Genomic DNA, 13,115 nt, shown 5'->3' with positions numbered 1-13,115 from the left:
AGGATTTCTTTAATTATGCACAAATGAGTTAATCTATTTTTCTGGGTCAGTCATTATCTCACTTGTTTCTAGAGACAGAAATCCTGAATACATGAGTACCTGTTGGTAGCTCTTGAGGACTGGGTTGAGCACCTCTACTCTACTTCAACTCCTTTGAGTTATGTGTTATGCTTCAACAATCACAAGTTCCATTACTGTACACTATTTCTGAATCCAGCCTTCAGTTAGATCCTGAGAAAATAAGATCAAGCTGGTCAAAAGCTGCTTTGCATTTTCTGAGACCTCTAACCCAAAAAAGGAGTGGTATCTGTCATTTCAATGCGAAAAAGAAACATTCTCTACTGACTCTGTGCACATCCAGATATCACCTAACCTTTCTTCCCTGAGGTAGATTCCTCCTCAATAGGTGTAGGAGCAGGGGTCTGCTGGGAAAATGTCACCTGTATGGTGTCTTTTAATGAAAGTTTTGTTTGCTGAAAGAAACTATTCCATTAAGGACAGGACCAATGGGTGCGCTTTCTTTCCCAATTTTATTTGTGCCTTACATTCTTTCCAAGGATGAGTCAACTTACTCTCTCAACCCTCACACCCAATAGACATACACGAACCATCACATGTCATTAATGCCTCTAATAAATGGCAGCTACTGCATTCTAGGCTTCTCTTCAAATGTTGTGTCATCCTGGTAAGAAAACACTGGAATTAATCACCAGAACTTATTGGTAGCACAATTTAGGGAAGGATGTCACAAGTTTCATGTCCAATTATACCTAATGTGCAGATAGTAAAGTTGAACAATTTCTTATTGGTTCTCTTTTCCCTCTTTCTGTTACAGTGAAACCATTAACCCATATTTTTATGGAAAGTATAACAGATTTCCCACCTTCCAAACAGTCATCTCGATCATGGTAGAACACTTTTTTAAAATGTCTAATTGTTTCCCTCACAAGGGTCTATGATGTGCAACTTCTTGCAAAGTTTTTTGTAATGGAAATCTTCTGCCTCCATGCTTTGTCTCTGCATATAGTTTCAGTCACTTCATATAGTTTCTAACAGGGCATGCAATTTTGCAGGTTTTTCAAGAGCATTCTGCAAGCAAATAAGTATTAAACAAAACTTTTCTTCATACACAGTACAATGGATAAAGGCATCAATAATATCCTAACACATTACCTCCATACTTATATGTCTGCACATCAAGATAACTGGGCAGAATTGCTTCCCTGGACAGAATTGGCATGCAACAATCATGTCCATAAATCTAATAATATATCTCAGTTTTTCATTGTTTCAGGTTCCCATCCTAAACTAAGACTTCCAATTACTAATTCTTCAGGAGTTCTTGCTGTTGATACCACCATCTTACATGTCTAAGATATCTGGAAAGAAACTGATGCTCTCCTTAAAGCATCATGATACCTTCGCCAATAGACAACATCAGTCAACAGCTTCTTTACACCCGGAAGATAAATTATAACTATCAACTAAAAATATCAAATTTTAAACACACTCCTCAATTCATTGGCCCATATAAAATTCTAGAGGGTATTAATTCTGTCTCCTGTTAATGTTACCCCAGTACTTACACATCCCCAATGTTTCCCATGTCTTTCTTCTTTAATCTGTATTTAGTAAATGGGCTTCATCCACTAAATTATATAAGACTTAAACATTTTTAAGGAAGACTATTTTATTTTGTTGGCTACTAGGACTATGGTCCTGAGTTGAAATCTGGGACAAGAGTTTCTGTTGTTTAGGCCCTCCTTCTTATAAAACAAGATCCCTATGCTTTCCATTAAATCCTGGAAGAATATGCTAAAGGTCATCCGAGGGGGTATTGTAATATGCCACTTGCTTTGAAATTACCTGGTCCAGTGTCCTCGCTCCCAATGCTTGAGCAGCAGGTAATTGTGTTATTCTGTACTATTTGCTATGTGTTTAACCTCTTTAGCTGTTTGAAATGCTAAGAAGGCTATGCATGGGTGTCTGATGTGTAATATGTTAGTTCTGAGCTGGCTGTGTTAGAATTTTAGATTTGTGTGGATTGTATATTATGGGCTGATCATGCGTCTTTATACCATCTGAGCAAATAATGAAGGCAAACAAAGCCCCTCCATGTTCCATGAATTAAAATTTAGAGCTGACAATACTATATTAAGCTCTACATTTTGAATTAGTCCCCATAATTTGTTCAACTGACTTTGCATGTGTTATGAATCCCACAATCAGCAACTGATAACCCATACACATAAGTATGGCGCAGGATGTTTTCACCATTAGCAGCCACTTTTCCCGAAACCTCACTGTTCCCTGGTACTTGAATGCCCCCTGGACTTGATTCCAGTAGTATATTGTTGCTAAAAGCCGTGAGTGAGGTAGAGGCAGGGAAACTCGCAGCTATGGAGCAACACATGGATAAAACAAGACAGACAAGACACAAATGAGGATAGTCAACTAGCAAGTCGGGTACACTAGGTCAAATAACAGGCAGAGATCCAACAGCAAGGTGCAGTAAACATAGCCAAGGTCAAACACACTGAATCCAAAAGCAGAAGATATACCAATATATATAGGACAAAGATACAGGAACTAACCTAGGTAAACCTAACACCAGTGAGTCAAATATGGCATTGAGTGTATGCTGGGTAAAAATCACGTGAGCAAAAAGTGTTGACTGAGCAGCTGCTAGGTAGTGAGCAGTGATGAGTTTTACAAGAGTTGATAAATCAGCTGCAATGTGGATATCCCGTTAGCAACTCAGGAAGCAGGGTGAGTATGATTGCTTGGCAACTTCCAGCACACAGAAACATTGTGAAGAGGGGCAGCATGTATGTATGTACAGATTCACAGCACCAATTATCTTTTTCTATGTTTAATTCTCAGTACATGTTTTTGTGTTGGACTAGATTCTGAGCACCTTAACATATTTAATCTTCAAGCCCTGCTTATCTGGGATGTCCTCAATTTGTAAATGGGCCAGGATAAAATAATCTATAGTCAATCATAGCACTGTAATGTTCACAGCATTTTGTGGAGAGCACTAAGTGACCTATCCACTTATGTGATTAGTTAGATACAAAAGGGTTGCATGTGAGAGAACAGGGCCATAGTGTCAGGAGGGAAAGGAGGCAACATACTGAGAATTAGAAGGGACAAGGTCCTCCAGCAGCACAGATTATATGAAACAACATTCATACATCCAAGTTGTTTTAGTTTGTAATTATATATTTATGGACTAATAATTTTCATGTAATATTCTAACAATAGAAGCCCACATCTTTGATATCTACCTTGGTCCCCATCTTGTCTAAAACTGACCCTGTTCACTAAAATTAGGACTAACTTATCAGAGATACCACCTTAAAGTAGATAACTTAATGCATACATCGTAAAAATAATGCAACCGTTTTTAGCCACCAAATGTAGGTGTCTTATGTCAGTAAACTGAGGGCTGAAGGACTTTTGTTATAATATAATTAACCCACTCTCTATGTACTACTAATTTTTTGTGTTTGATATATGTCTTACCTCTTTTCTGTTCTCCTCCAGCTGTTGGTCATATTCACTGAGTGATGCCAGGTAGATAAGAGCATTCACATTCTCAAAGCAGTGGATCCACTTTTTGCGCTCAGATTTCTGTCCCCCAACATCCACCATCCTAGAAAGAGTACCCACATTTACTGATTATAATAATTCTAACAAGTTGGATTAAGGAATCTTGCCCTTTACCCTGGCTTCCTGCTTACCCCCTTCCCTCTTGCATCATGGCACTGTCCCTGTCACATGTGTGCCTGTCATCAGATACATTTTTATAGAAGTGCACAGGACATTGCCCCCCAGATGGGCAGCGCAATCATCTCCTGAAATGTTTTGTTCTGCTGTGTAAATTCTGATGATCTGTGTGTCTAAAGGTTGCCGACTATCTTTGCCCACTTGAAAACTGGGGACAAACTTGTGATAACACAAAGATGTTATGACTCTAATCAGAGGCACCCAAATAATGAAGTGATGATTAAATGGGATCTTTTTTATTTAAATCAGTAAATAAAAGTCATTTTCAAATGAAAAGATCATGCATGTCACCATCATTTTGTGGTCTGTGTTGTTTTATGCTAAATCGTGTGCACATTGATGCATAACTGTGCAATATTAGTCCACTTTCACAAAGTAATGGATAACAAAGCTGTTATGAAAACAGGTCAAAATTGCACAGCCCTGCGTCCATGAACTGCAATTGATGTACGTGATCCCTAATGCACTAGCATTGAATATAGTAACACATTTTTCTTAAACAAATATGTTTTTTATTGACACTCTTTTTATATACTGTGTAAACCTTTCAAAATAGTTATTTGCTTTATTCTGTATCAGTTGTGTAAATCAATTTAATTGCATAATCTAACTTTGGTTGTATGTTACAGACAAACATGACTACATTTAAACCTCATAAAACTTGTGCCGCTCCCAAGTGGTTGTTTATCCAAAGAATAACCATTAAAAGTAGAGATGCTAGCCACCAAGTTTTCTACCCAGGAATAATAGGTTTAGTTCAGTAATTCAGCAGTTCAGACCATTGTGTCTTGATAACCGGATGGGTGTTTGAAGAGAATATATGAGTAACAAGGGAAACAAGATTATAACGGTTGAAATTGACTGCTCTGGTTTCACATATTGATTCTTTGTTTCATAATTTTAGTCTATTTCTAATAAGGTAATAATAAACAGAGAACACCGAAACTTCTCACCTAAGGTTAACTTTGTCCACAGTGAAACAATACTCATTAATTCCTGTAGTTGGTACTCGAATCCTCAGAATATCCTCATTTGTGGCCTGGTATCCATCTTGTGTGATCCGCTCCAAATTGGTCAGGTAGCTGTTCGTGAGTTTCAGTGGAGACAAAGGAGACTCAAATATTCCATTATTTATTCCATTACCAGTGCTCTAGTGTGTAACTACAATAATGTTTAGACATAGACGCCAAATGCACCCATGTTTTCCCACCAGTAATGCAAGTAATATAATCACACAGTCACTGCAATTTAAAATTGTATCTTCTGTATGTTCATATTGTCATGAATGAATTGGAGAATGTATGGAATTATGACTTTCTATATGTCATTTGAGTTATGTTACATAATTTGTAACCTGTCCCTGAAATTTCCAGTATGTAGTCTGTATAATTAGGTATCCGAATGGTTGTATGAGCACCAGTAGTTTATTAAGCTTAAAAATACATTGCTTTATCATTAATTGTCATGTTGTAAACCCTACTTAATAATTTTCATGCATTTAAAATCTATGACAGAGAAGTGATTGCATAGAATGATGGAGGAGGGAAGATAGAGTGGCTGTCATGCTTATGAAAAGGTTTTGGCTTTTGACGTTAAAATCATTTATTCTGTATGGTTTTAATGAACCTTTTTTTATTTACTTGTTTAATAAAAAAGTTAATTTGTTTTAGAGGCCATTTCTTTTCCTGTATTATTCTCTCTCTGTGTCTGGGAACAGCTCAGTTCCCTAGCAGGTGCAGATGGAGATCATACCTACAATGCTGACAACAAATTTGATATTGGTATTAAAAAGAAAAAAGAGAAATGTGTTTTTAGGGCACTAATAGTCTAAATGTCAATACTTATAAACTTTATTAATATACATTAAAATGTTTAATTTCTAATGAGAACTATATACTCATACAATAATATGAGATTACAAATGATTAGCAAAATATTTTAAACATGTAAATGGTAAGTATGTAGAAGAAAATATGAACAACTGTTAAAAATAGCAGTTTGACACTACCATTATGTACCACTGTACTCTTAAATTTCTTGTTAAAATAATTAACCTCCTCATATAAATAAGTCCTCAAATGAAGCTATCTGTCTGCTTATTCATTTCAAAGCAGGAAGTATTGATAGATGCTAATCTTGCATATATATAGGTAGATTCAATCTATAGAGAGCATTGTAGGTTTATTAAAGCTTCAAAATACAACTGGGAGTTATCCTGTATATGATACTCCATTTTCTAATAAGGGCATATCAGGGTATATAATATCTGCCCACTGTCTTTATATTTGTCACCTATAGAGCTGACCACAATGATACATCATATATTGTCAATTATATTTGTATTATACAGTACCTGGTAGTCCTGTCTAACCTAATTTTGATATTTTTTAAACAAATTTAATATATTTTTGGGCGCACTCACCTTCCCTTGATTGGGAACACAACAACATGTCAACTGAGTGCCAAATTAAGATTGAAGAGGGCAGCACGGTGGCTTAGTGGTTAGCTTTTCTGCCTCACAGCACTGGGTTAAATTCCCAACCATGGCCTTATCTGTGTGGGGTTTGTACGTCCTACCCATGTTTGCGTGGGTTTCCTCCAGGTGTTCTGGTTTCTTCCCACACTCCAAAAACAACAAGTAGGTTAATTAGCTGCTATCAAATTGACCCTAGTCTCTGTGTGTGTATGTTAGAGAATTTAGACTGTAAGTTCCAATGGGGCAGGGACTGATGCGAGTGAGTTCTCTGTACAGTGCTGCGGAATTAGTGACGCTATAAAAATAGCTGATGATGATGATTGAACAAGTTCTCCTGCTGCTACTGGAGAATATGCAGGAGGAAATCCCTTCAATAAAACCTTGTGTTATTGGTTAGATTCTATATTTAATGCATTCAATGACATACATTTTTATCACTAGTACAATGAATGAAAAAACAGGCCTTAAAATAGAAACCATTGTTTTCAATGACCCTGTTAGCCAAAGAGATTCCATCTTGAATAAAATAAAGCTGCAATATTTTTTGATACACTACATGGCGTTGGTGTACATGTTTGATGTAAATGTTGTATATGCTACAAAGGAATTTTTACGAATTCTCCTTAAAAGGGAAAGCAATATATGATTGGATTGAAATGGAATGCTGCATTCTAAATAGATATTTGTGCTTCATTGTTACCAGATAATCTTGCTATAACATACACTACATGGCCAAAAGTATTTGGACACCCCTTTTAATTATTGTGTTTGGCCATTTCAGTCATATCCATTGCTAACGAGTGCAAAAAATCGAGCATACAACTATCCAATCTCCATAGTCAAACATTATCAGTAGACTGGGTCATACTAAAGAGATCAGTAACTTTCAATGTGCCACTGGCATAGGATGCCACTTTTCCAACAAGTCAAATTTCTGTCCTGCTAGAGCTTTCCTGGTCAACTGTAAGTGCTGTTATTGTGAAGTGGAAATGTCTAGTGCGTAGAGCATAAAAATTGTCTATCATCAATTACAACATTCATCATTGAGTTCTAAACTAGCTTCATGGATTGGTTTTCCATGGGTAAGCAGCCATATGCAAGCCATGGATCACCATGTACAATACCAAAAATCAACTGGATTTGTTGAAAGCACACCTCTATTGAACTCTGGAGCAGGGGGAATGCATTCTCTGGAGTGACAAATAATGCTTCACCATATGGCAGTTTGATGGATGAATCTGTGCTTGGTGGAAGCCAGGATACTGCTTCCTACCCGAATGTATCCTGCCAGCTATTAAGTTTGGTGGAGGAGGAATAACAGTCTGGGGTGGTTTTTAATGGTTTGGCCTGGGCCCTTTAGAGCGGGTAAAGGGGAATGTAATGCTGCAGCATAGATTAACATTCTAGAGAATTATGTGCTTCCAATTGTTTGACAAGTTTGGGGAAGACACTTTCATGTTTCAGCATTACAATGCCCCTGAGCATAAAGCGTAATCCATCAAAAAATGGTTTCCCGTGTTTGGTGTGGAAGAGCTGGACTGGCCTGTGAAGAGCTCTGAACTCAAACCCATCGGACTTTGGGATGATTTGGAATGCTGACTGCGAGTCAGGCTTTATTGCCCAACATCAGTGCCCGACGTCGCTAATGCTCTTGTGGCTGAATGGATGCAAACTATGCAACTATGTTCCATAATCTAGTGGAAAACATCCCCAGAACAGAGGAGGCTGTTATAGCAGCAAAGTGGCAAGCAACTTATTGCCAATAGTTTTGGAATGAAACGTTCAACAAGCACATATGGATGTGATGTACGGGCATCCACATACTTTTGGACATATAGTGTATATGCTGAAACAACTAATAAAATACTTTCTTGATTAAAGACACTGAGTATCTTGATTCTTGGGAACTTAATTCTCACTAATCTGCTCAATCTAGATGCATCATCATCATCATCAAGATTTATTTGTATAGTGCCAGCAAATTCCGTAGCGCGTTACAATTAGGAACACAGTATTAAACAATATTGGGTAATACAGAGAGACAGAGGTCAGATGTCTTAATTACTGTACAGAAAAATATACATTCAAAACGCCTGGTGGCTCAGGTTACACTGCACACAATTAAAGCATTTATATATGTAATTGAGATAACGCAAAATCTTTAGTTAAAAACTATGTATATTATGTGAAGTGAAATGATGTTGGCCACTAAAAATTATTCAGGGTTTGAAACTTTCCTTTTTTATTTGCAGAAAAGGCAAACATTAAATTGTAATGTGTCTTTTAATTATTTCATAGAGAAACACAAATAGATCATCAGTAACAAGCAATTTAGTTGCTTTAAAATGCAGGCTTACCTAGTTATACATTTTCATTCAAAAGAGAACTCCAGTCTTATATAAAATGTTTGTAAAATCATTCCCTGATGCCCTTCAAGTCAACATCAGTTAATAAGTAGAGATATTTGAACCAGCTGTGCTTCGATTCTCAAACTGGTTTTATTTTATGAATGAAAATTTTTGAAAACTTGCCACAATTTCTTAAATTTTGGAGCCATTAAAAAATATAGAAAGTAGAACAGGTTCAACCAGGTTTGAGCCAATATAACCATGTTTTTTTTGTAGTTTTCTTTGTTCCAAATGGCAAACCTCAAAAGCGAGCACCGAATTTCAAACACAGTAGTGTTTGCAGTTCGATTTAAAAATAATATTAAAATACTTTTTCAATAATTAAATATATTATTTAGTATTTCAAAAAAATTAAACACTAATTTTAATTTGGATGGTGAACGCAAACTTCAAACACAAATGGTGAACCTCAAATGTGAACAGTGAACCTTTAATGGTATCCGAGTATTCCAAACTCACTGTTTGAATTGAGGTCTATTGATGATTGTTCTATGAACATGTTCAGGTCCTTCAAACCGGTGAAAATTTATGAGCATCTCTATGAATGATTTACTCATCACAAGCATAGGGTGAATAACTTCATGAGAACCCTAATAATTTACAATCTGGAGGAGGGACTGATATCTTGGAATTTTGGGGGGAAACTGGAATTCTCCTTTTAATATATAAATTGTAATTTTTCATAGATATTTGTCTATTTTGCACTTACTAAGTAGCAGAGTCAAGCAGCTGGAATTCCCTCCTCTTTTCATAACACTTGCGAATCCCAGGATCACCCCATAACTTCCTGATGGCGGTAATATAACACTTTTCTATCTGCTGTACACTATACACATCCAAACCTTTGATCAATTTCCCATTTTCCTACAAGAAAAGTAAAAGTTATGATGAGTAGGGACTGTGGAAATCAAAGTTTATAACTTGAGCCATTAGAAAAGTTATATAAGTGCCTATCAGGCAGCCAGTTATGTTAAAATATTCACCATATAGCCACATGGCTATAGTTTGTCCGTTACTTGACTGACTCCATCCTTCCCCTTCCTGCTTGCCCATCAGCATCTCTCCTCTAGCTCCCCCCTCTTTCCTCTCTCTTCTTTCCCTCTTTCCTTTACTCATGCAATCCCCTCTGCTGATTCTGCCTACATTTCTGATCGCTGTCCTCATGTGAGCCCCAGGGCCTTTCAACTGGTTATGAAGGAGCCCCTTATGCCCCCTGCTTACACTTTCCTGTTATCATGTCCCTTAAATTACCATCAATGTCAAAAGACTAAATACTCTCAAAAGGTGCTCCATTCTTTTAGCAACCCTTTAGAAATTCTCCCAAACATTCTTCCACCACTTCTAAACATAGAGGGGTGGCCATTCTTGTCCGCCAATCTGTCACTCAGTTGCAGACCCGGATTGCAGATACTAATTTTAGTATGCACTTTTGGACAGCTTCCAATTACCCTAGTCTGCTGCTATGCTCCCAAGTCTGATCAGATCCCTTTTCTCCAAAAACTCCTTAGTCATGTTGAATGACATACTGAGGGCCACTTGCTTATGGGGAGGGCGACTTTAACATAATCCTGGATCCCAGGCTTCCTAAATTCCCTGCGACTACTGTCTTCCCTCACCCTGTAACCACCGTATTTGGACGGCCAAAAGATTCTCAGCCCTACTCAAGGGGCATTCCCTTCTGGACTCCTGGCGAGTGGTCAACGACACTGATAGAAGTTACACTTTCTATTCCCACTCCCATAGGAATTACACACGCATGGACTACTTTCTTGTAGATTCCCAATTCACATCTGAGCTCTCCGAGCCGGAGGTCCACCTGTTCGCCTGGACAGACCACATTGAGGTACTCCTCTGGCTAGATGTTACCAACCTCCTTAGGTGGTGCCCCATGTGAAGGCTATATGACTCTCTCATGCTCAGCCCTGCCACCTTTCTGTAAATATCGGAACCCCTTTACTGACTTCTTCACCCTCAATGAGTCCCCTAGCCTCAGTCCTTCGACAGTGTGGGAGGCTCATAAAACCATCATGGAAAGCTCATTGGTATGGCTGCTGCCTGACATAGAGATAAAAGAGAGCTTATTGCTACCCTGGAAGCCTGACTTCTATCATTTCTCTCCCAGATCATCGCCAGGAGTTGACATCCTTGAGGGGGTTCTGATATCACCAAGTCAGAAACCATCGCCACCTTATGCTCAATGAGGCTTGCCTCTGCCCTAGGTCCTGGCTGTTTCCCAATGGTATACTTTAAGAAATTTGTTGTGTTCTAGGGCCTAAACTTACCTTATGGTTTAACTCCATCTTGGATGGGGGCTCCTTTGACCCTGCCACTTCTTGTGCTCGGATTACTGTCATCCCTAAGGAAGATAAGGATCTCTCCCTCTGCAATATTTATCGTCTCATCTCTTTATTAATTGTCGGTCTCAAGATTTACTCCTAAATTCTGGTGGCAATGCAGTACTCCCAACCCTTGTCCATACTGACCAAGTCGGTTTTGTCCCAGGCCAAGAGGCCACAGACTGTTACGAGCCGCGCCGGCTCTGGCTACCGCCGTGACTCGCTTCCAGTTTCAGCTCGGCGTCCCGGCCGTCGTCATGATGACCGGGATGTCATTTCCTACTGGTCCCGGCCATTGCCTGGGCAACGGTCGGGACGCTCTTTGCCTTCAGTCCGCGTCCCGGCATCTAGGGCAGCCGGGCGCGTGCGCACATCATTCATGATTATAGCCTAGCTGGGCTTGATGGTACCTGCTGTGCAGGACTGTTTCTGATTGGGGGTCATCTGTTTATAAGGCAGGAAGGGACAAGCCCTACCTGCCGGTTATAGTTCCTGTTACAGTGCTGTAGACCTGCTCCCTCTCTCTGTTCCTGTTATCCTGAATCCTGTTACCGTTGCTGACCCTTGCCTGAATATTGACTAAGTTTGCCTGCCTGTGTCTCTTGACTAATTGCCTGTACCCTGATGTTGCTGCTGCCGGCCTCGACCCTTGCCTGGATTTCTCTCTGTTTTTACTCCTTTACGCTATCGCTGGGTTCTCCCCAGTCAGTGCACAACTCACGACCCTCAACTGTCTACGGCCAAGTCTGTCCCCACCACTAGGGGCTCCAGCGAAAACCAGACTTCTGAGTAGACTCCGGGTTTTGTGTTGCGGGCTGTTGGGGTTCCTAACATTAAAACCGGGCCAAAATTTTTTTACACTAGGAGTGAGTGAATTGTATCGCATTCGGTCCTATGGAACCAAGTCCGGCGCAAGTGCTGGCAGGACAAATCCAGACCTTGTCCCAGATGGTCCAGGAGCTGTCCGAGCTGCAGGCTGCCCAAAAACAAGCATCCAGAGCCTCACAAGCTGCTCAGTCCACTGTGGTGGAACCCAAGATGCATTTACCAGACAGCTTTTCGGGAGATCGCAGGCTCTTCCGTAACTTCCGTGACAGCTGCAAGCTCTACTTCAGATTGAGACCACTCTCGTCTGGATCTCCACAGCAGAGAGTGGGGATAATTATCTCTCTCCTACAAGGAGATCCGCAATCCTGGGCATTCAGCCTAGATTCCAACAGTCCTCAGTTGCAGTCTGTGGACGCCTTCTTTGAAGCACTTGGATTGATTTATGATGACCCAGACCGAGTGGCTTCTGCCGAAGCACAGCTTCGATCTTTATCACAAGGGCAACATTCCGCTGAGGAATATTGTTCCAATTTCAGACGTTGGTCCTCAGACTGTGCATGGAATGACCCAGCTCTTCGTTGTCAATTCCGTCTAGGCCTCTCTGAGCAAATAAAGGATTCCCTGGTCCAGTACCCTACTGCGGGATCACTCGAAGAACTTATGCAGTTAGCTATCCGAATTGACAGGAGATACAGAGAAAGGAAGGCTGAAAAGGAAAGTTCTTCCTCCTTTTCTCCTATGCTTCCGCAAACTGCTCCTATTGACCAAGTCGAACCTATGCAACTGGGAGCATATCGACTATCATCTGAGGAACGGACCCGGAGGCGTACTTTGGGTCTCTGCTTGTACTGTGGAGATAAGGGCCATCTGCTCCGTTCCTGCCCCGTTAAACCGGGAAAAGACCAGGCCAAGTGAACATGGAGAGTGTCCACTTAGGCCTACAAGTCATCTCTCCAAAAAATTATTTGCTTGTACCTGCTCAGCTTACCTTTAACGTACAAGATATTTCCGTTCCAGCCTTTCTAGACAGTGGAGCTGCCGGAAACTTTTTGGACTTGGCCCTCGCCCCGGTCTTAGGGTTTCGCAGCCGTTCCTCTGGAATCCATTATCACTGTTTTTGGATTGGATGGAAATCGCCTAGATAAGGGTGAAATACATCATCGTTCACCTCCTCTGCAGTTAAAGTTGGGTGCCCTTCACTCCGAGACCATCTCTCTGTATCTAATTAATTGTCCTTTGGTTCCTTTAATTCTGGACCATCCCTGGCTTGTTCTT

General features: G+C 39.9%; 1 protein-coding gene across 3 annotated transcripts in view; it reads right to left on the bottom strand.

The window, feature by feature from the left end:
• The window catches only part of GNA15 (G protein subunit alpha 15), a 53,649-nt gene that overhangs the window by 24,990 nt on the left and 15,544 nt on the right, over positions 1-13,115 (bottom strand). For all 3 annotated transcript variants that reach the window (XM_075206485.1, XM_075206476.1, XM_075206494.1), the window contains exons 4-6: positions 9,386-9,540; positions 4,746-4,874; positions 3,529-3,658 (exon numbers count right to left, since the gene is read on the bottom strand). In XM_075206485.1, the coding sequence (XP_075062586.1) occupies positions 3,529-3,658; positions 4,746-4,874; positions 9,386-9,540 (414 nt within the window). The remainder of the gene's footprint in view (positions 1-3,528; positions 3,659-4,745; positions 4,875-9,385; positions 9,541-13,115) is intronic.

Source organism: Mixophyes fleayi, chromosome 1, assembly GCF_038048845.1.
Source record: "Mixophyes fleayi isolate aMixFle1 chromosome 1, aMixFle1.hap1, whole genome shotgun sequence".
Lineage (NCBI taxonomy): Eukaryota > Metazoa > Chordata > Amphibia > Anura > Limnodynastidae > Mixophyes > Mixophyes fleayi.
Note: the sequence above shows the minus strand (reverse complement) of the source record. Positions and strands in the feature narration are given on the sequence as shown.